Source organism: Papio anubis, chromosome 5, assembly GCF_008728515.1.
Source record: "Papio anubis isolate 15944 chromosome 5, Panubis1.0, whole genome shotgun sequence".
NCBI lineage: Eukaryota > Metazoa > Chordata > Mammalia > Primates > Cercopithecidae > Papio > Papio anubis.
In genome coordinates this window covers 133,595,619-133,621,536 of record NC_044980.1, presented here as the reverse complement: position 1 = coordinate 133,621,536, position 25,918 = coordinate 133,595,619, and the positions used below count along the sequence as shown (strand labels likewise).

Sequence of the window (25,918 nt, the reverse complement as noted above, 5' to 3'; positions counted from 1 at the left end):
TACTCCCTAAAACATAATCCCTATTCCAAGGCCTGTTCTGTTTCTCTACAAATCTGTCCTTAGCATTAAATGTTAAGACTAATCCTCACTTCTCAAACAATTTTATGGACAAGTCTTCATGCCTCTGAAAATGGAAAATAAAACAATTCTTTAGTGCTGTTTTTCTAGAGAGGAAATAGTAGATGATGATCAAAGTGTGGATACTATATATACCCAGTTTACCAGATAACTCTTGCCACTGTTAATGACTCAATAAAGCCAACCACAGGTTATTGGGGGATATGCGACAAATGCATGAGTTTGTAGAAGACTCCCTTACCACTATCTCACCTCATTTTGAGAAATAGCCTCGTTTTTGAGAATAATCAGGTTCCCAGCACTCTGACCACTTTGGCCTGTGAAGTTCCTGCTGTCAGTCACTGCTGCTTGGGCTCCCGAAGGCCCTGGTCCTGTTTGGGCCCCTGTATTGTAAAACATGAAAGTGTCACTCCCTGAGCCTGCTGTCAGACAGGCCTTGTAGCAGTAGGTCTTGGTGAGGGAGCCATTCCCTCGAACTTCAATGAAGTGAGGCTGCACTTTGAGGCCATGCGGTATCCTGGCATCAATATTGTTGTTGGCCTGTTTGTAAAGTTCTGCAGGGCACCTCTCCCTTACTCCACAGAAGCCTCCACAGCATGCAGTGCCATACGCAGTGTAGCGGTAGCACTTGATGATGCTCAAAATGATGATTGTCAAAAGAAATATAAAAGACACTGTGCTTAATGCTATTATTAGATAAAGGGTAATTTCAGAATATGTCCGAGGGCTCTTAACATGTCTCTGAGTGTCAGGGAGGATTTTGGAAACCCTATCCACCACAGCTACTGTAATGGCCACAGAGGCTGATAGTGATGGCTCTCCATTATCTCGGACCACCACGGTCAGGTTGAAAGTGCTACCACTCTCATCTCCCATCTTCCTGGTAGTCCTAATTTCTCCTGTGTGCAGTTCTACTTTAAAGAGGTCCAGGTCAGAAGTCTGGGCTAGATGGTAAAAAAGCCAAGCATTTTGCCCAGAGTCTGAGTCCATGGCTATGACTTTGGTGACCAGGTAGCCAGCAGGGGCAGTTCGAGGCACCATCTCAAAGGCTGCTGACGAGTTCGTTGAGGTAGGGTACAGAATGTGAGGGGCATGGTCATTCATGTCCACCACATACACGTTGGCAGTCACAGTGCTGCTCAGTGGTGGACTCCCCTTGTCCTGAGCCTCCACAGTCACAAAGAACTCCCGAAACTTCTCATAGTCAAAGGAGTTGACAGCATAAAGGCTGCCACTGGCACTGTTAATGGAGACATAGGAGGTGACTGGCAGCCCTTGAATCTCCCTCTCCAGAAGGGAGTAGGTCACCTCTGCATTCTCCTTTTCATCTGGGTCTGTGGCTTGCACAGTACAGAGCAACACACCTGGCAAATTGTTCTCCTGTATGTAGATGGAATAGGAGTCCTCCAGGAAGCTTGGTGGATTGTCATTGATGTCAGAGATCTCAACCTTCAGTGTCCGCTGGGATGTGAGCTGTGGTATTCCCCCATCAGTGGCTGTCACCGTGATGTTGTAGACAGCCACCCGCTCTCGGTCCAGCGGGCCACTCACCACCAGTGTATAGGAGTTTCCAAAGCCATTCAGTCGGAAAGGGAGTGTGGCCTCCAGACCCAGGCTCACTTTCCGGTTGGGGCCTGAGTCTTGGTCATTGACACTGAGAACGGCTACAATGGTGTTGGGTGTAGCATTCTCAGGCACTGGGCTATACAGGTCCGTGAGCACCACCTCTGGGGCATTGTCATTCACGTCCACGATGTCCACCAGCACCTTGCAGTGACCTGCCATGGGCACTGGACCCCGGTCAGTCGCCTGCACATAGATCTGGTAGGAGGAGGCTTCCTCATAATCCAGCCCCCCAATTACTCGCACTTCCCCAGTACTGGCATCTATGCTGAAGAGCTGCCTCTCCCGGTCCGAAGTGTAGCTGCTCAAGGAGTACCTGAGCTCACCATTGGAGCCCTCATCCGGGTCTGAGGCATTCAGCTTCACCACCAGTGTGCCTGGGGGCGAGTCCTCCCGTAGCTGGACGCGATAAGTGGACTGGTCAAAGGCAGGAGAGTTGTCGTTAGTGTCCAGGACACGCACAGAGATCTGTGCCGTACCCGAGCGGGCTGGGATGCCCCCATCCACGGCTGTGAGAACCAGGTGGTGCAAGGCTGCCTGTTCCCGGTCTAGGCCCTTGCGCAGCACCAGCTCAAGCACTTTACTGTTCTCCTGCAGGGGCTTAAGGTCCAGCTCGAAGTGCTCGCTGGGGCTGAGCTCGTAGGTCTGTACTGAGTTGGCGCCCACGTCTGGGTCCTGCGCACTCTCTATGTGAAAGCGCGCTCCAGGAGCCACCGATTCGCTTACCTGAAGCTGGTAATTGGGCCGCGGGAAACGCGGTGAGTTGTCGTTGATGTCCAATATTTCCACCTCAACGGCGCTCACCGCCACGGGGTTGTGCGCCAGCACTTCCAAGCTGAGCAGGCAGCGAGGCCGCTGCTCACAGAGCGCCTCCCGATCAATGCGCTCGTTGACGAAGAGCGCTCCACTAGTCAGGTCCAGTTCCAGGTATCGCGGACTGGGCGCACCCAGATGGTTGATGCGCAAGCAACCCGGCCCCAAACGCCGCAGCTCGAGCCCCAGCGCGCGAGCCACGTTGCCCACGAGCGCGCCGGGTGTCTGCTCCTCTGGCACGGAGTATCGCAGCTGGGAGGCCGCTGGGCCCGGTAGTAGCAGCAGCAGCAACAGCAGCCGGAGAGGCAGTAGCAGCAGCCAGGGCATGGGCCGCCGGAGCCGTGAATGTTCTGTCGCCGCAGGTCTGGTGCCCGCCTGCTCCATAGCCACTGGCCGCGGCGGAGGCAGCCGGGCAGGGCCGGAGGCGGCAGCTTCCCCAGCCGTGCTCCACGCCCGGGCCCCGCCTCCGCTCGTGCCACCCTGAGCCCGCTCCCCCACCGCTCACGCGTTAGCAAACGCCTGGGGCCGCTCCCTCCGTAGGCCCTCCCAAGGGCTCCTGGCCCCACCGCCCTCGCTGATTCCCCATATTCCAGCTCCTCCGCTCGCCTCCGAGTCGCTCAACCCGGCTCGGCTTCCTGCTGCTGCTGCCGCTACCGCTCCAGGGGGAGGGAAAAGGAAGCAGAAGGGGAGACGGAGGGGGAGAGGGAAGGGGAGGAGGGCTCAGCAAGTCCTGCTCTGATTCCGCGCCCAAGTGGCGGACAGCGAAGCCGGACTGCTCAGCCTCTCCAATCCCATCTCCTTCACCCTGGACCTGCCGGATCTCAGCGGACCGCAGGAACACGGCCACTCCCTTTCTCCCTACCCCCACTGTCCAGTTCATCCAGTCTCCACCGTCTCTCCCCTGCTTAACGGGTCTTTAAGGAGATTAGTCTGGGAAAAGCGGTCAAGCCCCTAGAAGTCTGGCTATCAGCTCCCCAGGAAAAGATTTCCAAGCGCAATTCAGGAAAATAAACTAAGGGGCCTTAGCTAAGTGTGGGCACCCAGGTGGCGGATCTAACATTAAAAGGAAACAACGCAGGGGGAGGCGCTCTGGGGTTACTGGCGATGGGAACTATTCACCTGACTCCCACATCTTCCCTGGACACTCTTAAGTACTGCAGAAAGTGCTCAACTCCTAGGGCAAAAGGAGGGGGATGGCAAATGCTGCCCTCTTTCCGGGAGCAAGCCTAAAACCAGCATCCTGGGATCCAAGACTCAATTCTGCTGTCGGCCAAGTGGCCCTTACTTTCAGTGTGTGCCTTGGCAAATAACCAATATTTTAAAAAATAGTCTCCATGAAGCTGTAGGCAAATATGTTATTTGACCTATTTTGGCGATAGTGCGGAAAATCTGGTAAAATTTTTAAAGAGATTCTTCTCTCAAGCTTTTTCTAATCTTGCTTCAAATCTTATTTATCATCCAAGACATTTTCTTTCAAGAGTGATTTAAAATTTTTTCTTTAATGGATGACAATGCCTTCAAGAGTCTGCAAAACCATTAAATCAAGAGAGTTACTGTTGATCTCCTAAGCCAGGCTGGAATTTGGATTCCATTAATGCTTTGCAGTTAAAAAAACAAACAAACAAACAAAAAAATCTGCTGTCATTAAGCAAAATGTGGGAATCTGGGATTTATCTTACAATAACCAGCAATTTCAATGACTGCAGCTTATCTTCCTTAAATGTAAGACTCCTTAGACTTCTGTTCTTCTGTGTCCTTAAGATTCCTTTTGTACTGCTATAGAGGCAACGCAGAGACAACAAATTCACCTCAGTAAAAGAGAAGGCAGAAGGATTAGAGGAAATCTCTCCATGCTGTGTCATTGCCTCTGCTGCTCGGTTCTGAATATTCACTCTTCCCAGGTTCTCACGTTTCTTCCACAGAAATTTGAAATCTATTGCCTCATGTGCAAAAAAAAGCACTCACTAAAACGTCCTTTCTCTTCATCTCCCAGTATTTCTCTCATCCATAGATCTTCCTCTATGGGTCATTTTCTAGCTATGGACTGGAACAGTCAGTGTGAGACCTGACATTTGGCATGCTTCCCTCCTAGAGGGGACGATTAAAGGAGCCAAGGTTGTGATCCTGACACCAGGAGTTCAAAGGCCTGAACTAGCACATCCCTTCGTTCCACCGGCCAAGCACACTCACTGTCAATGCTCCGCTACCTAGCCAGTTTTATTCCAGAGAAACGCCCAGCTTCCTCCTATCACTGTTGCTTCTTATTTGTCCTCTTTGTTTCCTCAAGGGTACAGAGTAGGAAGCAATTTTCATCAAAATCTATTCCTGTCTCCTTTCTTGGGTCTCTGGCTTCTTCCTCTTCTTTCTGCCTCCTCCCCAAACATCCCTACAATAATTCTCTCTCAGTTTGCTGTGGTAATTTGATCTCAGAGGCCTTAATCTCTCAAGTGCACAAATTGTGGACCTGGCCTATGTCCTCACCCATTACTTACTTCTGAAAATAAATGGCTTATAAGTGTAATCAAGTTGTAAGTTGTCAGGAAAAGTGATCTTTCCTCCCCTCATCTCCTCCCAGCCCTCCGAGTCGCTGCCATCTCTGCCCACAGCTCAGAGACCTGGCCACTGGGTATTGACCAGGCATAGACCTGTGACTGTGGAAAGATCATAGGCACTTAAGGAAGAGATTACAGTGGCAGAGGCTTGGTGATTTTTTAATGGAAGCCCCCAAATGTCATGTCTCAGGAGAAAAACCAGGACTGTCCTTTCAGCACTCTTGTCATCTTCCAGCAAGGACACCTGCCAGGTTGTCCATTTTGCTGTTTTAGGCCCTATGGGTATTTAGCTCCAACTAGAATTTACTGCCTTAATTATCGAGGAGGCAAACATAAAGCCAACACAATCAGCCTTCTTTTGAAAGACATTGTACTAAAGAGATGGTATACTCTATTTGGCACTATAATGATTTCGTTCCTCACACCATTATACTGAGGCTCCTGCCAACCTTACTAGTTGTTAGAATGTGATTGCTCAGACTGTGGTTAATTACCCTTTCTACAAATATTAACGATAATGCCTTGACCACACCATTATGCATTCCTCTCCTTAGACCTTCAAGAACTCCCTATTAAAAAGTAGAACACAGTAATTAGGAACATAGACTTTGGAGTCAGTCACACTCCTGCCAGTGACTAACTGTGTGGCTATGGACATGTTACTTAACCTAAGCTTCACTTTACTCAATTTAATTAAGGAAAACAATAGTAAGCAAAACTCATAGGGTTATTTTTATGATTACATGAGAAAATGTATGTAAAGCAATTTGCACAGTAGTTAAGTACATTATTGTTGTTGCTGTTGTCATGAAATGCAACAATTCATTACCATCAGATAAAACCTTAGTTGGCAGTCTGTATGTAGCATGGCCCTTTGGATATCAAACACAGATAAGCACATTTAACTATGCCATATAGGAAATCAACCATGATGACCATGATGGGGAAGATGCGTATTCAACAAAGTTAAACTTTCCCAATTACTTCTAGAATTATATCGTACATTTTGAGAACAAAACCAAAAAACAGCCCCTTTTTATATCACTAAGTAAATGGGACTTCTGTTATGAGAACTCCTTCAAGAGATTTGTTTCCTCACAAGAGATTTACCTTTTTAGAAAACATAGAAATACTTTGTATGTATGCAACAGAGTATGAAGTTAGTTCCTAAACATGCTGTAATCTACAGCACCCAGTATGGAGCTTGGCACAGAGGTGCTCAATTAATGTTCTTTGAAAATAACTAAATTTACAAATTTATCTGTGTAATTCTAATATAAACAGCTTCTTATTTTCTCTCCTGCTTTTAAAATCTTACATACATTTCAAGATCCCGATGAAAACCTACCTAATCCATGAAACAGTGTCTACTCTAAACATAAGTTTTTTTTCATTTTCACAGTCTACAGCATACCTCTGTAAGATGGCATGTGTCATTTTTAAATTCATCCAAATAATTTAATATTATCTCTTTAATTATAAGCAACCTAAAAGCAGGAGCCATGTCTTACATTTCTGTCTCCTTTGCAATGTAGAAACCCTTATAGACTCTCAATAAATGTTAATTGCTTCATTTTCTTCAGATCTTATTTTTAGTAAACTCAAGAAAAGCTGCCACAGAAAAATTTCCTATATAGGGATAGAGCATATCTTATGGAGAGGAGGTTGAGAATCTGAAATGATTTCACTATGGATTTCTTCCTTTAAAATTGTCAAATGAAGATATGAAACAAAGTATTTTAAACCTGGAGAACTGAATCCCACTGATAAAGTTTCTGGACCCTAAGAAAGGCTCTGTCAAAAAGTAATACTTTTTCTACTTTACATTAAAATTATAAATTATAAAATAAAAGTGTTCCTTCTAATAACTAACAAGAAAAGTGACATGATTAGATAGGACATTGTGTTCATTTATCCCCATGCTAGACAAGAACTTTGAAATCGTATTCCTCAGTTGTCTCTTTTAATTATGTTTGTTAAATACATCTATCATGAGATCACAGGGCACAGGAGCAAAACCAGTTATAACACAACAGAATTAAACCTACAGGAAAAATGCTGGCACTCAGTAAACTCTCCTAATTCACATAAATTATTCTTTATTATTAACACCATTACAGATCATTTTACTTTTGGAAACCAAATGATCTGGAGTCTTTTGGCCACAGGACAAAAAACATGTTCATTAGTTTGATCAGGTTTGGGGCTGATCATTATAAGAGTATCTGTCAAATTGGGAAGGATCTAGTTTTCATTTTTTAATGTATGTATTTATGTTGCTCTACAAACTGAGCACAAGTAACATAATAAAAGAGAGACAAATGGTCATCTCTAATGTTTAGAGTTGTCCAAAGTAGTTTTAAAAATTCCATCTTGTTAAAAACGAATAGGATTCCTAATCTTCATGCATCCCCAGAAGGAAAATACTTTCCAATATGAGTATAGCGATATTTACAGATAAAACATCCAGTGGATGGGAAGATGAAAAATTTTCACATAACTTGATGGCTAAATTTTTTCACATCTCCCTTCCTCCAGAAGAAATACATCAGTCAAATATTTGGCATTAACAACTGGCTTTTAGTTCTAAAAAACTAATATATTATTGATAGTTGACTGAGGTGTCTGAAAATTGCTTAGAATAGACAAAGAGATTCAAGCCATAAGAGATTCAAGCTATCTTTGGATAAGTAACAACAAAAAGGGAGAGACAGGTTTGGGGCAGATTGTGTAACATTAACAGATAAAATCAAACTAGCCAGTATTGGGGGGAGCCTTACTTCTTTATCAGTATTCTCAATTGAGATGGCCTAACAAGAATCATAGAATATTAAAGGTTGAGGTTTTTTTAAATATAAAATTCTTTGTCATTGAAGAAAATGGTTAAGTAAAACTTGAACCTCAAGATCAATAAGGAGATAGGAAGCATAAACATGATATAAGTGGCCGGGCGTGGTGGCTCACGCCTGTAATCTCTTTGGGAGGCCGAGGCCGAGGTCAGGAGATTGAGACCATCCTGGCTAATACGATGAAACCCCGTCTCTACCAAAAAATTAGCTGGGTGTGGTGGTGGGTGCCTGTAGTCCCAGCTACTCAGGAGGCTGAGAATGGCGTGAACCCAAGAGGCAGAGCTTGCAGTGAGCCGAGATCATGCCACTGCACTCCAGCCTGGGCAACAGAGTGAGACTCCATCTCAGGGGAAAAAAAAAAAAGATATAAGTAAGTCAAGTATCTGTGGCCAGATAAATGATCTTCCAAGGCACTGAAAGAACTTACAGATGTGACTAGAGAACCCAATTTCCTATCTTTTAAAAAGTGCCATTAAGCTTGATATAAATTCCTTTGAAACTCTAATTGTACTAAAGTGATTGTTTATGAGCACTTAGAAATGAAGGCATTCATATTAAGGACTACTTTGGCTTAATTAAAAACTGGTAACTTCAAACTAACCACATAGACTTGAGATTGTTTTTCATATGGACATTTTAGATTTTCATTTACTAGAATCATTGCCAAAATAAATGCTTATCAAAACAAAATTTTAAAAAAGGAATGCTGCAGGAACAGTCGATCTAGAATTCGTGGAGACATTAAACAAAGTCTCCCAATATACTCTTGTGGAGAAGATAAAGAAAGAAAGGCAGCTGCAAGACAGTGTAGTTAGGTGATTTTGTAATTGTTTAAATAACATGCCAAAAGTGTTTATTAATGGAATATTCAACCTAGAAGAAGAATTCTAATGGGGGCTACAGGGATCCACTCTTGGTCTCTCAAGAAACAGAGTCTAGTAAATCTTGTTCTTGAACCTCAAGAAACAGAGCCTTGGTAAAAAGAGGCTTCCTGGAGCTTCTGATAAATTCCATCACCATTTTGGGACCCAGTTTCTTCATCAATACCAACCTCATTAGGGTCCTGAGAGGAGTACATGAGGTTAGATACGTACTGAAATAATATGCCAACTCTTAAGTGCCAAGGCATTAGGATGCAAGGGGGTTGGGTGACCAAAAAGTCAACAATTACTTGATACTCTAGATACCCCATTCGACATTTTATTAATGACTCAAAACAAGGAGTAGCAAGTGTCCGTGCCAGTCTAGTAGCAAGTTGAGCATTTTTGGAACAAGAATTGCAACTGCCTAGGTTAAGCTATGTTTCTAATTCACTAAACTTAGTACCAATTTTCTACCTGAAACTCAAGATATGCCCCAAAGTCATTAGTGTGTATTTCAGCTAATTTCTGGCTTATAGTTGCCATTAACCTGTTCCAAGTTTCCATTCATCACTTGGGACCTCTTATTTTAATAGAAAACCTTGTTTGGCCCTATTTCTCCTCTGTAACTCTTGGGATTTTAGCCACAGACTGAAATAAGATGGTGAGTATTTGGCACTAAAGAACATCCTCATTCCCAAGTAGGTTTTAGCCAAAGCACTCATTGATTTGGATAGGGGTTTTAAAAATATATTTCAAAAACATATTAGATATTGTTGAAGTACCTTGAATTTGAACTGTTTTCCAACTGTTTTCCTAAGCTTAGTCTATGTGAAGGCTACAGTTTCTCTTTCCTATACCCATTATGTTTGCTGCTTGGAACAAACAAACTTACACCTCCGTGTAAGAAGGATTACTTCTCAAAATTATCCATACATATATCTAGAGTATCAAGTAATTGTTGACTTTTTGGTCACCCCCCCACCCCGGTGCATCCTAATGTCTTGGCACTTAAGAATTGGCATATTATCACAAGGTCAGGAGATCGAGACCACGGTGAAACCCTGTCTCTACTAAAAATACAAAAAAAAAAAAAAAAATTAGCCGGGCGCGGTGGCGGGCGCCTATAGTCCCAGCTACTCAGGAGGCTGAGGCAGGAGAATGGCGTGAACCCGGGAGGGGGAGCTTGCAGTGAGCCGAGATCGCGCCACTGCACTCCAGCCTGGGCGGCAGAGCGAGACTCCGTCTCAAAAAAAAAAAAAAAAGAATTGGCATATTATTTCAGTACATATCTAACCTCATGTACTCCTCACAGGACCCTAATGAGGTTGGTATTGATGAAGAAACTGGGCCCCAGAAAGGTGACGGAGTTTATCAGAAGCTCCAGGAAGCTTCTTTTTACTATGGCTCTGTTTCTTGAGATTCTGAAATAACATCTGACCACTACACATGCAACCCCTAACTTAAGAACTGTATTATCAGTCTCAAGCTATTAATGTCTAAGTATTTCATAATGAATACTATTATTCCCACAACTACAAGTTTCTTTCTCTTTTAGAAACTTCAACTAAATCTTCTGTACATGTTTTTAATAATAAACAGCCGGTACTTAACAAAATCGTGATGCAAAATAGATTTGTACTTCATATCCGAACTTCTTTCAGTACCATCTTCCTCCTACCTACGATATTCTGCCTAAGTAATGGGGCTTTACAAATGGCTTTGATTTTTCTGATATAAATCCTACTCGTGTATTCCTTGATAGATTTTGCTACAAAATTCCTTTAGCAGTTACAGGCATAATACATTATAATGTGGGTAAAATATAAATCCTCTAAATTAGCCATGTTAATATACACTGTTCTTATTGAACATTAAAATATACTTGAAGGCATTTTGATGAGATAATGTTACCTAAAAATTTTCCCTTTCAGAGCTCATTTTATTGAAATTATTTAGAAATGATTTACAAATTCTTTAATTTTGCTTCTGTGTTTTTTCTCTCTTTTTTCTATCACAAGCAAAAAAAAGCACATTATACTTGGCTGATAGAATTGAAACAAAAAATCTGGTACTGATTCTATTTATACAGCATCTCTGAATTAATGACCTTAAAGATCTTAAAATTTTTTGGTTTGATCCATATATAACAATATGCCTTGATTGATGCCAACTTCAACTTTTCAGCACAAAATAGAAAAAAATACACAAATTCTCAGATCAATCAACACTTTATCTTAATTTGTGACTTTTTTTTTGAGACAGGGTCTCACTCGGTTGTCCCGTTGGAGTGCAGTAGCATAATCACAACTTATAGCAGCCTCAACCACCGGGCTCAGTGATGCTCCCACCTCAGCCTCCTGGGTAGCTGGGACTACAGTCATGCACTACCATGCCCAGATAATTTTTGTATTTTTTGTAAAGACAGCATTTCACCATGTTGCCCAGGCTGGTCCTGAACTCCTGGGGTCAAACAATCTGTCCACTTTGGCCTCCCAAAGTGGGCTCAGCTCGCCCACCTTCACACCCCTGCTGAATGTCCAAAACCAAGGATAATATTGAATTCTATGTATACTACATTTTTTCCCATACATACATACCCATGATAAAGCTTAATTTATAAATTAGGTACAGTAAAAGATTAACAACAATAACTAATAATAAAATAGAACAATTATAATAATATACTATAATATTATTACAGGTGTGAGCCACCACACCCAGGCTGACTTTTCTATATCTATTATACATCTATTGGTCAATTCTTTTATAAACCCATTAAATCATTCTAGTGACTGATAACTTTAAGATATAAAAATTAAAACAGAATGGTTTGGTAATTTACTAGAAATAGAAAGTTGATTTCAAACAGAAATGGGTAAAAATCTCACTTTCTCTCTTTCCAATTCAGTGTTACATCTATTATAACAGAGTTGTCACTCTAAGATATTCAATATCCTTTATAATTAAAATTTCATCATAGATTTCTGTGATTGGTTTTCTGCAGTACTCTCAAGCTGGACTAGTATTCCTTTGATCCAATTATCATAAGCTCATTTAAAATCTCAACTGTGTATGAAATATTTATTGGTTTATAAATCAATGTACACATAGGATATATTGGACAGCAGTGCTTCCTAGGATATGTGGATTTAGTGCTCTTTAAGCCAGCAGGAGTTGAAGAATAAAAAAGATTTTCAAATTATAAAAAGTAATTCTTTCCAAGGATCAGTGATAATGTTTGATGACGTGTTAAGAAAATAGCAACAATCGACCGGGTGCGGTGGCTCACACCTGTAATCCCAGCACTTTGGGAGGCTGAGGCGGGCGGATCACGAGGTCAGAAGATCAAGACCATTCTGGCTAACACGGTGAAACCCCGTCTCTACTAAAAATAAAAAAAAATAAAAAAAAATAAAAATTAACCGGGCGTGGCGGCGGGCACCTGTAGTCCCAGCTGCTGGGGAGGCTGAGGCAGCAGAATGGCGTGAACCCAGGAAGCTGAGTTTGCAGTGAGCTGAGATTGTGCCACTGCACTCAGCCTGGGTGACATAGCAAGACTCCGTCTCAAAAAAAAAAAAAGAAAGAAAATAGCAACAATCCTGATAAAGTCAGACTGTGAACTTCCTGTGATTTATTTTTTGATCTCTAGTTTATTTTAATTAGGTTCAATAATATTTAAAATATATACTTCTTGTACCAAATTAAATTTGTTCAGAATTTTTAAAAGCAATGAAAGTGAAAGTCCTTTAAAATCTAATTCCCTTGTAGACTAGACCAGTAACAGATAATTGTATATCACTCCAGGCTTTTGACTATGCTATATAAATACACACACTGATACATTTTACCGAAAGGGAACCACACTCTACACACTAGTGTACAACTTTACTTTTTGCTTCTGTTTTTTTTTTCTCTCTCTCTCTCTTTTCTAACACAAGCAAAGAAAGCATAGTATACTTGGCTGATAGAATTGAAACAAAAAATCTGGCACTGATTCTATTTATACAGCATCTCCCAATTAATAGTCTTAAAGATCTTAAAATTATTTAGCTTGATACATAGATAACAATATGTCTTGGTTGATGCCAACTTCAGTTTTTCAGCACAAAACAGGAAAAAAAAATACACAAACTCTCAAATCAATTAACACTCTCTTAATTTGTGACTTTTTTTACTTAACATATATAATGAACTTAGTTTTTACTTAACATACATTATGAACATCCTTTCATGTCAGTATATATAATTCTGATCTTTCTTAATAAAAACTACACAATGTTCATTGTCTATATATTTCATAATTTTTACTCCATGATTGAATATTTAAGTGCATTTCTGAAAGTGCCTGCATGTATATGTCTGTGTGTTTATTCTGGGAAGTGCCTTGTTAAAAGTACAGTAGTCCCTCCTTTTCCACAGGGGATGCTTTCTAAGATCCCCACTGAATGTCTGAAACCAAAGATAATACTGAATTCTATATATACTATGTTTTTTCCTATACATACATACCTATGATAAAGTGTAATTTATAAATTAGGCACAGTAAAATATTAACAACAATAACTAATAATAAATTAGGACAATCATAACAATACACTATAATAAAAGTTATAGGAATGTGGTCTCTCTCTAAAAATATCTTACTATACTGTGCTCACCTATTTTCTGAAACTGCTCAAAGTGAAACTGCAGGTAAGGGGGGACTAGTGCTTACATGTTTAAATTTTAGGTAGACATGCCAAAATGCTTCCCCAAATGTTTGTGCCTATTTATATTCCCAATCAGTGATCAATAAACCAATTTATATATTTATGATTTGTCTCCAAAATTCTTAGTTCATAGCGTGTAGTAAAGAAACACACAGAATCATGTCCATAGCAATATTTCATTTTCCTTAATAAAAAGCCCTTAGTCACATTTATAATTTATTTTATATAACTCCCATAAATATCTAAATGCACACTGAGAAATTCAGACCACTTCCTTGAATTTATTTTACTTAAATTGACTGATTATAGTGTTTTAATGTAAATTTTATCCTATATCCAGCAGGGTTAAAGTTTATACCTTTAAGAATATGCATTCATTGATATCTAACTCTCCACACATTCAACCATTTAACTCAAGATTTAAAAATATTAAATTCGAAATTGAAGCAGTAATAAATAGCCCACCAACCAAAGTCCAGAACCAGACAGATTTACAGCTGAATTCTATCAGAGGTACAAAGAGGAGTTGGTACCAATTCTTCTGAAGCTATTCCAAACAATGGGAAAGGAGGTACTCCTCCCTAACTCATTTAAGGCCAGCATCATCCTGATACCAAAACCTGGCAGAGATACAACAAAAAGGAAAACTTCAGGCTGATATCCCTGATGAGCATCAATGCAAAAATCCTGAATAAGATACTGGCAAACCGAGTCCAGCAACACTTCAAAAAGCTTATCCACCATGATCAAGTAGGCTTCATCCCTGGGATGCAAGACTGGTTCAACATATGCAAATTGATAAATGTTATTCATCACATAAACAGAACTAAAGACAAAACCCACATGTTTATCTCAATGGATTCAGAAAAGGCCTTCGATAAAATTCAACATCCCTTCATGTTAAAAATGCTCAATAAAGTAGGTCTTGAAGGAACATACCTCAAAATAATAAGAGCCATATATACGACAAACCCACAGCCACCACCATGCTGAATGGGCAAAACCTGGACGTATTCCCCTTGAAAACCAGCACAAGACAAGGATGCCCTCTTTCACCACTCCTATTCAGCATAGTATTGGAAGTTCTGGCTAGGGCAATTAGGAAAGAGAAATAAATAAAGGGTATTCAAATAGGAAGAGAGGAAATCAAATTATCTTTGCTTGCAGATGACATGATCCTATATCTGGAAAACCCCATTGTCTCAGTCCAAAAGCTTCTTAAGCTGATAAGTGACTTCAGCAAAGTCTCAGGATACAAAATCAATGTGAAAAAACTGCTAGCATTCCTAAACACAAACAACAGGCAAGTAGAGAGCCAAATTTTGAATGAACTCCCATTCACAATTGCTACAAAGAGAATAAAATACATAGGAATACAGCTAAAAAGGGAAGTGGAGGACCTCTTCAAGGACAACGACAAACCACGGCTCAAGGAAATCACAGTGGACACAAACAAATAGGAAAACATTCCATGCTCATGGATAGAAAGACTCAGTATTGTGGCCATACTGCTCAAAGTAATTTATAGATTCAATGGTATTCCTATTAAACTTCCATTGACATTCATCACAGATTTTGAAAAAACTATGTTAAAATTCATATGTGTATTAGTCTGTTCTCATACTGCTATAAAGAACTGCCTGAGACTGGGTAATTCATAAAAGAAAGAGGTTTAATTGACTCACAGTTCAGCATGGCTGAGGAGGCCTCAGGAAACTTACAATCATGGTGGAAGGGAAAGCAAACATATCTTTCTTCACATGGTGGCAGGAAGGAGAAGTGCCAAGCAAAAAGGGAAAAGCCCTTATCAAACCATCAGATCTAATGAGAACTCACTCACTATCATGAGAACTGCATGGGATAACCACCCCCATGATTCAATTACCTCCCACTGGGTCTCTCCCACAACATGTGGGGATTATGGGAACTACAATTCAAGGTGAGATTTGGGTGGGGACCCAGCCAAACCATATCAATATGGAACCAAAAAAGAGCCTTTATAGCCAAGACAATACTAAGCAAAAGAATAAAGCTGGAGGCATCATGCTACTTGACTCCATATATACCAGAAAACTACAGTAACCAAAACAACATGGTACTGGTACAAAAGCAGATGCATAGGCCAGTGGAACAAAATAGAGAACTCAGAAATAACACCACACACCTACAACCATCTGATCTTCAACAAACCTGACAAAAACAAGCAATGGGGAAAAGATTCCCTATGTAATAAATGATACTGGGAGAACTGGCTAGCCATATGCAGAAAATTGAAACTGGACCCTTCCCTTACATCTTATACAAAAATTAACTCAAGATTAATTAAAGACTTAATTCATAAAAGTATAAAACTATAAAAACCCTAGAAGAAAATCTAGGTAATACCATTCAGGACATAGGCACAGGCAAAAATTTCATGACAAAAGTGCCTAAAGCAATTTCAACAAAAGCAAAAATTGACAAATGGGATCTAATTAAATTAAAGAGTTTCTGTACAGCAAAAGAAACTATCATCAGAGTGAACAGACAACCTACAGAATGGGAGAAAAATTGTGTAGTCTATCCATCTGACAAAAGTCTAATATCCAGAGTCTACAAGGAACTTAAACAAATTTATAGGAAAAAACCAAACAAGCCCATTAAAAAGTGGGCAAAGAACATGAACAGACACTTCTCAAAAGAAGACATTCATGCAGCCAACAAACATGTGAAAAAAACCTCAACATCACTGATCATTAGAGAAATGCATATCAAAACCACAATGAAATATCTTCTCATGCCAGTCAGAATAGCAATTATTAACAAGTTCAGAAACAACAGATGGAGAAAAAGGAACACTTTACACTGTTGGTAGGGGGTGTAAATTAGTTCAACCATTGTGGAAGACTGTGTGGCGATTCCTCAAAGATCTAGAAGCAGAAATACCATTTGATCCAGCAATCCCATTACTGGGTATATACCCAAAGGAACATAGATCATTCTATTATAAAGATACATGCATGTGTATGTTCATTGCAGCACTATTCACAATAGCAAAGACATGGGATCAACCCAAATGCCTATCAATGATAGACTGGATAAAGAAAATGTGGTACATATATACCATGGAATACTATGCATCCATAAAAAGGAACAAGATCTTGTCCTTTGCAAGGACATGGATGGAGCTGGAAGTCATTATCCTCAGCACAATAATGCAGGAACAGAAAACCAAACACCACATGTTCCCACTATGTGTGGGAGCTGAATGATGAGTACACATGAAAGTATGGAGGGGAACAACTCGCACTGGGGTCTGTCTGCGGAGCAATGGGAGGGAGAGCATCAAGAAGAATACCTAATGGATGCTGGGCTCAATACCTAGGTGATGAGTTGATCTGTGCAGCAAACCACCATGGCACATGTTTACCTGTGTAACAAACCTGCACAACTGGCACATGTACCTCAGAACTTAAAAGTTGAACAAAAAAATAAATATTAGATTTAATTCTTGGATAAATGTAATGTTTAAGCAAAAATTTCAAAACACAATGTCTGAAGCTCAGTCTAGTACATCAAAGTAAGCTCATAATAAACAGACCCTTCTAGAGATAACAACTGTAGCCTCTGGCCAAAATACATAAAGCAAATATCTAAGGACTCTGGAGAATAAACAAAAGCAGGCAGTTTTGGGGGAGGAGGGCACTAAAACGGAGAAAGGAATCAGCATGAAGTGAGTTTCCTGTTATTGTTGCTTTGGCCTAATAGCTGATCAAGGTTGTGACATAGCATGAGGAAGCTAAAACTCTGACAGATAATCCCTAGTTTCTCCATCTTAAGGGACAAAGGGAAGGAGCCAGGAGCAACAGCACTGTAATCCACAACTGAGAGGGGTAGGGAATCCTTGAGTGCACAGAACAAAAGAAGGTGAGCCCTAAATTCAATGATTAAATTCTTCCCACATCTCTGCTGTCCCTGAATCACATATAAAGAGCAAAGGCTAAAGCTAAAAGAACTAAATCGAAGTTTGAACTGCTACCCAGCATAAGAAAGAAAGATTTTGCATTTTTAGTCTAATCAAGTTTATTTGCTACTAAAACAAAAATGTTAACACCCTTCATAGAAATATAACAGTGATATGGTTTAGATCTGTGTCCCTGCCCAAATCTCATGTCAAATTGTAATCCCCAGTGTTGGAGGTGGGGCCTGGTGAGAGGTGATTGGATCATGGGGGTGGATTTCCCCCTTAATGTTGTTCTCATAATAGTGAGAGAGTTCTCATGAAATCTTGTTGTTTAAAAGTGTGTACCACCTCCCTCTCTCTTGCTCCTGCTCCTGCCATGTAAGATGAGCCCGCTTTCCCTTTACCTTCCACCATGATTTTAAGTTTCCTGAGGCCTCCCCAGAAGCCAAGCAGATGGCCAGCAACATGCTTCCTACAGCCTGCGGAACTGTGAGCCAATTAAACCTCTTTTCTTTATAAATTACCCAGTCTTCGATGTTTCTTTATAGTAGTGCAATAATGGACTAATACAAACAGAATGATGAATCTCAAAAATAACACATTAATAATATCAGGATAAAATCCAAAATTACCAACCATGAAATACCAGAAAAATGTGATGCATTCTTAAAGGTAAAGACCATCAAGAATCCAACCTGAGATGACACAGATATGGGAATTAGCAGACAACAACTTTAAAGTAGCTACCATAACTATATTCAATAAGATAAAGGAAAACATGTTGGTAAGGAATGAAAATAAAGGAAATATTATCAGAAAAAAAGGAAAATACAAAAGAGCCAATGAAAATTTTAGCAATAAAAATATAATATTTGAAATTAAAACTCACTGCCTGATCTTAGGAAGAATGGAGATAAAAGAGGCAAAAGTCAGTGAATCTGAAAATAGATCCATAGAAATGATCCAATCTGAAGAAAAGTAAAAGGATTGAAATAAAATAAAAATAAAATAAATCTTACAGACCTATGGAACAATATAGAATATATAAGAATATAAAAAAAGTGTATAGTCTTAAAGGACCAAACTTTAACCCTACTATGGTAAAACCAGACAATATTTAAAAAGTACCATATGTATGTAATTGGAGTCCAGAAAGGATAGAGAGAAATTAGGATTAAAAAATTTAAGGATATAAGGAACAAAAATTTGTCAAATTCGGTTAACAATATACATTTACATGTTTGATAAACTCAGCCAACCCTAAACAGGATAAAAATAAAAGCATAAATAAGCACACCATAGTCAAACTTCTAAACCAAAGGTAAGTAGAAAACCTTAAAATAAGTGTCCCCACAGCCATGCAAGAGCAACAAAACAATCATGTAGCACACAGGAAATAATGACTTAAATGACTATACGCTTCTCGTCAGAAACTATGAGCATTAGAAGACAGTAGAATAACATTTTTTTTATGTGGAAGAAAATAAAATCTGTCAATCCCCCAGAATTCTGTATCATTCAAATGCAAGATAAATAGATCTTCAGATAAAGGAAAACTAAGATAAATCACTGCAGCATATATGCATTACAAAAAGTGCTAAATAAAGTTTTTCAGGTTGAAGCAAAAAGACATTATGGAGAAACTCAGCTCTTTAGGAACAAATTAATGGCACTAGAAATGGTAAATGACTAGGTAAACAGAAATGACTATTTTTTTTCCTTCTTAATTCTCTAAAGTACATAATAACTGCTTAAACAAAAATTATAACTGTGTCTTGTGGGTTTTGTATTGTATGAGATTTAGTACAAATGAAAACTACAGCATAAGCAATGGAATAGGAAGAGCTAAATAGTCTTATATGGTTGTAACTTTTCTATATTTTAAAAGGTGGTACACTATTAACTCTAAGTAGACTGAGAAAAGTTAAGTATGTATTCTGTAATACTTATAGCAACCACTAAAAAATGCAAGTAAAAAAATCTAAAAATAGGTATATCTAAAAATTGAAAGAGATTCTGAGGAATACCCAAATAATTCAAAACACAATAGATAAGGGGAAAGAGAAGAACAAAATCAGAGGGGACAAATAGAAAGCAAATCATGTATTGAAGGACACGAATCTAAACATATCAATTATTACACTAATGTGAATGGGCTAAACACTTCAATTAAAAAGCAGGTATTATCAAAATGGGTAAAACAGCAAGATCCAACAATACACTTCTACAAGGCATGCTTTAAAGAAACAAAAGTAAAATGAATAAAAAGTAATATGCCATGAAAACAGAAAACATGAGACTAGAATGGCCACATTAATATCAGACAAAAGCTACTTCCAGAAAGAATGACCAGCAACAAATAGATATTTTATAAAGATAAAAGGATCAATAAATCAGGAAATTATAATAATCATAAACGTGTGTGCCTAATAACAGGGCTTCAAATTACATGAAGCAAAAATGGACACAAAAAGATAAACACAATGATGATAGGTGACTTTTTTTTTTTTTTTGAGACGGAGTCTCGCTGTGTCGCCCAGGCTGGAGTGCAGTGGCCAGATCTCAGCTCACTGCAAGCTCCGCCTCCCGGGCTTACGCCATTCTCCTGCCTCAGCCTCCCGAGTAGCTGGGACTACAGGCGCCCGCCACCTCGCCCGGCTAGTTTTTTGTATTTTTTAGTAGAGACGGGGTTTCACCGTGTTAGCCAGGATGGTTTTGATCTCGTGACCTCGTAATCCGCCCGTCTCGGCCTCCCAAAGTGCTGGGATCACAGGCTTGAGCCACCGCGCCCGGCCAATAGGTGACTTTTAACACTGCTCTCTGGGCAATTGATAGAACAACTAGACAAAAAAATAAAGACAGAAAATCTGGATAACAATAATTTATACTTTTAAATGATTACACCCAACAATTACAGAATATACATTCTTTTCAAGTGCACTTGATATGTTCATCAAGATAGACTGTTGCTGGGCCACAGAACAAGTCTAAACAGATTTTTAAAAGACTGAAATCATGCAGAGAATGTTCTCTGACCAAAAGAGAATTAGATTATAAATCAAAAGCAACAAGATAGCTAGGAAAACCAAAAATATTTGTAAACTTGATCACACTCCTAAATAATGAATGGGTGAAAGGATTAAATCATGGTGGAAATTAGAGCATACTTTTAAATGAAAAAAAAAAAAAAACATCACATATAAAAATTTGTAAAATGCAAATAAAGCAGTTCATACTAATAAATTCGTGGCTTTAATTTTTTTATATTAGAAGAAATGTCAGTTACCTAATCAGTTACCTAAGAATCCATTTAAGATCTAAAAGAGAGCAAAGTAAACCCAAAGTAATATAAGAAGGCAAATAATACAGACAAAAGCAGAAATTAATGAAACAGAAACCAAACAATAGAAAATATATCAACAAAGTCAAAAGCTGGCTATTTGAAAAAAATCAACAACATTGATAAATTCTTAACTAGACTTATCAATTAAAAAAAAGAGGATAGAACACAAATCACCAATATAAAATATGAAAAAGATGTTATCACTACAGATTATACAGACATTAAAAGATGAGAGAATATTATTTACAACTTTGTGGAAACAAATAAGAAAAATTGAATGAAATTGACAAATCCTTTAAAAAATACAACTTAACAAAATTGACAGAGCATGAAGTAAAATATAAATAGTATTTTCATTTTTAATAGAAAGCCTATGAAATAAATTGAATTTCTTATCAGAAACTTTCCCTAAAAGAAAACCCCTGGCACAGAATGTTTCACTCAAGGAAGAAATAACACCAATATTATACAACCTTTCAGAAAACAGAGGAAGGAATACTTCCTAAGTCATTAGGTTAGAAATACTAAAACCTAATGAAAACATTAGCCCCCAAGAAGAAAAGATATTCTTTACAAAATTATTTACAGATATTCTACATGAACACAGATGTTAAAATATTTACTAAAATGCAAGTTAAATCTAACAATGTTTGAAAAGATAATATATCATGACTAAGTGGGATTTATCCTAGGAATGTAAGGTTTTTTCCAACATTCAAAACTCAATTGGTGTAATCCAACATATTAGTAAAATAAAGGAAAATCATATGCTCATATAAATAGATTTAAAAAAATTTGATGAAATTCAGCAATGAATCATGATAAAACTCTGAGCAAACTAGAAAGAAAAGGGTACTTCCTCAATTTAATAAAGCATTTGGGAAATACCTATCAGTAGCATACACTTAATAGTAAAATATTGAACACTTTTCTCATAAGATCAGGGGTAAGGCAAGAATATCTGCTCTCATCACTTCTCTTTATGTGGTACTGGAAGTCCTGGCCATTATAAAGGCAAAATAAATAAATAAATAAATATAAATATTGGAAAGGAAGAAATAGTCTCTGTTTGCAAATTAAAAATCTGTTTAAAATCCACCTACAATAGAATTTTTTAAACCATAAAATACATAAGAATAGGTATTACAAAAAACTTTCAAAACCTCAGTACTTAAAACTACAGAACATACTGAGAGAATTTTTTAAAGACTCAAGTAAATGGAGGTATATATGTTCATACAATCTGATGACTCAATATTGTTAAGATACCAAATCTTCCCTAAATTCATCTATATGTTAAACACATTCCCAATAAAAATCCCAGTGTAATTCTTTGTAGAAATTGAAAAGTTGATTCTAAAATTTATATGAAACTTTAAATGACCTATAATAGCCAAAACAATTTTGACAAGTAGAACTAGGTTGGAGGATTTCACAGGTGATTTTCAAACTTATAAAGCTACAATACCAAGACAATCTACTTTTAGTGAAAGGATAAACGTACAGATCAAAGGAATGAAATAGAGTCCAGAATGAAGCCCATACATTTATGGTCAACTGACTTTTTACAAAGATGTCAAGATAATGCAATAAAAAGAACAAGTCTTTTCAACACATGGTACATTGGATTATCTTACTTGTTTTTCCTGTCATAAATGACAGGATTTTCTTTTTTTTAAGGCTGTGTAGTATACCATGAATATATACCACATTTTCTACCCCCTGGAAGTAACTATACATTTTATTACTTTTATTATTTTAATTGACACATACATATTTATGTGTCAACTGATGTTTCAATACATATATACACTGCGTAATGATCCAATCAGGGTAATTTGCATATCCATTACCTCAAACATTTATCATTTCTTTGAAGTTAGAACACTAAAAATCCTCTTCTTCTATAATAGTTATTTTGAAATATACATTATTCTTAACTACACTCTACTGTTCAATAAAACACCAGAACTTATTATTCCTACCTAATTGTAACTTTGTACCCATTGACCAACCTCTCTCCAACCTCTCCTCCTTACTACTGCCCTACTCATCTCTGGTAATCACTGTTATTTATACTCTCTGCTTCTATGAGATCAGCTTTTTTACATTCCACATGAATAAGATCATGCGGTATTTGTCTTTCTGTGTCTGGCTTATTTCACTAAACATAATGCCCTCCAGATTCACCCATGTTGTCACAAATGACAGGATTTTATTCTTTCTAATGGTTGAAGAGTATTCCATTGTGTGTGTGTGTGTGTGTGTATATATATATATATATATATATTTCACAATTTCTTTATTCATCCACTATGAACACTTAGGTTGATTCTATATCTGAACTATCATGAATAATGCTGCAATGAACATGGGAATGCAGATAGATCTTTGACATACTGATTTCATTTCCTTTGGATATATACCCAGTAGTGGGATTGCTGGATAGTTGTTTCATTCTTAATTTTTTGAGTAACCTCCATATTGTTTTCCATGATTGTACTAATTTACATTCCTACCAACAGTGTGCAAGAGTTCCCTTTTCTCCACATCCTCTACAACACTTGTTATCTTTCCTCTTTCAATAATAGCCATTCTACCAGGTGTGAGGTGATATCTCATTGGGGTTTTAATTTGCATTTTTCTGATGATTCATGATGTTGAGCATTTTTTAGTATACCTGTTAGTCATTTGTGTGTCTTCTTTTGAGAAATGTCTATTCACATCCTTTGCCCATCTTTTAAATCATATTATTTGTTTTCTTACTATTGAGTTGTTTGAGCTCCTTATATATTTGGTATGTTAACTCCTTATCAGATTTATGATTTGCAAATATTTTCTCCCATTCTGTGGATTGTCTCTTCACTCTTGTTTCCTTTGCTGTGCAGGAGCTTTTTAGTTTGATGCAATCCATTTGTCTATTTTTGCTTTCATTGCCTGTGCTTTCAGGGTCATATAAAAAACATCACTGCTCAAATCAGTGTTATGGCTCTTTCGCCCTGTATTTTCTTTTGTTAGTTTTACAATTTCAGGTCTATGTTTAAGTCTTTAATCCATTTTGAGTTGACTTTTGTATACAGTGTGGGATAAGGGTCTAGTTTCATTTTTCCTCATTTGGATATCCAATTGCCCCAACACCATTTATTGAAGAGACTGTCCTTTTTCCATTGTATATTCTTGATACTTTTGTTGCCAATCAGTGGATGGTAACTGTGTGGATTTATTTCTGGGTGCTCTATTCTGCTCCATTGGTCTACATGTCTGTTTTTTATGCCAGTACCATGCTGTTTTGATTATTATAGCTTTGAAGTATATTTTGAAGCCAGTTAGTATGATGTCTTCAGCTTTATTTTTTGTTTGTATGTTTTTATTTATTTATTTACTTTGCTCAATATTGCTTTGGGTATTTGGAATACTTTGTGGTTCCATGTAAATTTTAGGAAAGATTTTTATATTTCTATTAGAAAATTCATTGAAATTTTGATAGGAATTGTATTGAATTTGTATACTGTTTTGAGTAATATGGACATTTTAAACAGTATTAATTTTTCCAAGCTATGAACATAAAATATATTTCCATTTATTTGTGTCTTCTTCAATTTCTTTGATCAATGTTTTAAAGTTTTCAATGTCAAGTCTTTCATCCTCTTGGTTAAATTTATTCCTAAGTATTTTTATTTTCTCATAGCTATTGTAAATAGCATGGTTTTCTTGATTTATTTTTCAGATAGTTCAAAAGTGTACAGAAATGCTATTGATTTTTGTATGTTGATTTTTTATCTTTCAACTTTATCTCGTTTATTAGTTCCAAGAGTGTTTTTGTGGAGTATCTAGGGTTTTCTTTATGTAAGACCAAAGATAATTATGTCTGAGTAAAAAATAATTCATGACCCACAACTATTAAAGTAGACTCACCAGAGAGGTTAAGATGATACTCTTAATTACAATCATCTAAAGAAGGCATAAGCCAATATAAAGATATGTTTCTGGATTTATAGGTATTATAGGAACTGTACAGTGGAGCAGGTGGTTAAGAGAAATAAGGATGATTCTAATATCTCATTTTACAATTATGGGGCAAAGACCACTGTGGACCCTCGACAGACTTGTAAAATACAGTAACAGGAGGAATAAACCCAGCATTTTTTCTATGTAAATGCTCAGACTTACTAAGCTGTTCAAAGACAAAATAACCTGATAATTACTGTTATTAATAGGATACACAGAATAGATAAATAAGGGGTATGGACTCCCAACCCACACTTGCTTACAACACTATACTTCTACAGCACACAACTCTACCCAGGAAAATTCTGAAGTGATCTCTACAGTAAGTTGCCAGGAAAACTGTGATCTTTAAATACTTAAATCATTTAAAATATGAAATATGTTCCTTGCCACAATTTAAGAAGCCTCAGTCCAGTGCCTCACACCTATAATCGCAGCACTATGGGAGGCCAAGGCAGGTGGACCGCTTCAGATCAAGAGTTCGAGACCAGCCTGGCTAACACAGTGAGACTCCATCTCTATAAAAAAGTAAAAATTAGCCAGGTGTGGTGGCACATGCTTGTATTCCCAGCTACTCAGGAGGCTGAGGTAGGAGGATCGCTTGAGCCCGGGGTGTCAAGGCTGCAGTGAGCAGTGATCACACCACTGCACTCCAGCCTGGGCGACAGAGTAAAACCCTGTTAAAAAACAAAACAAAACAAACAAACAAAAAACCAGCCTTGGCCCTTTAATTTTCAACTCTTCTAATCTTCAACCTCTTCTTCTCTAGTACCCTTTTCCCATGACTTACTCAGGCTTCCTTTATCTTTAACAAGAAGCCTTTCTGTATCCCAATCTGGTTTTCCATATTTTGAAGATAATTGCTTTTGGGGGATACTCAACAGTTCTGTCTCTGTTTTCTTAACTCCTTTAACTCTTGAATTCACTGCTTCTCCTATAACCACACTTCTGAAACTGCTCATGCTAAAGTACTCATGACATCATAATGACCAGTCCAATGAACACTTTAGAGACCTCTTCTTACTTGACTTCTGTGAGATCTTACAACTTCAATCAACTCATTTTCTTCAAACTTTCCTCTTTTGCTTTGCATAAAGGACCACTTCCTAGTTTTTTTCCTACATCTCCTACTGCTTC

General features: G+C 38.1%; 1 protein-coding gene across 16 annotated transcripts in view; it reads right to left on the bottom strand.

Moving 5' to 3' along the window:
* Positions 1–25,918, bottom strand: part of LOC103885453 (protocadherin alpha-C2) — a 216,067-nt gene that overhangs the window by 41,120 nt on the left and 149,029 nt on the right. Inside the window, exon 1 of one of the 16 annotated variants that reach the window (XM_017959953.3) lies at positions 331–8,073. The exons of 14 other annotated variants lie outside the window; for them this stretch is intronic. In XM_017959953.3, the coding sequence (XP_017815442.1) occupies positions 331–2,898 (2,568 nt within the window). In that variant the 5' untranslated portion in view covers positions 2,899–8,073. Of the gene's footprint in view, positions 1–330; positions 8,074–25,918 lie in introns of those variants that run through there. One more of the 16 variants, XM_017959950.3, reaches the window with a different exon arrangement.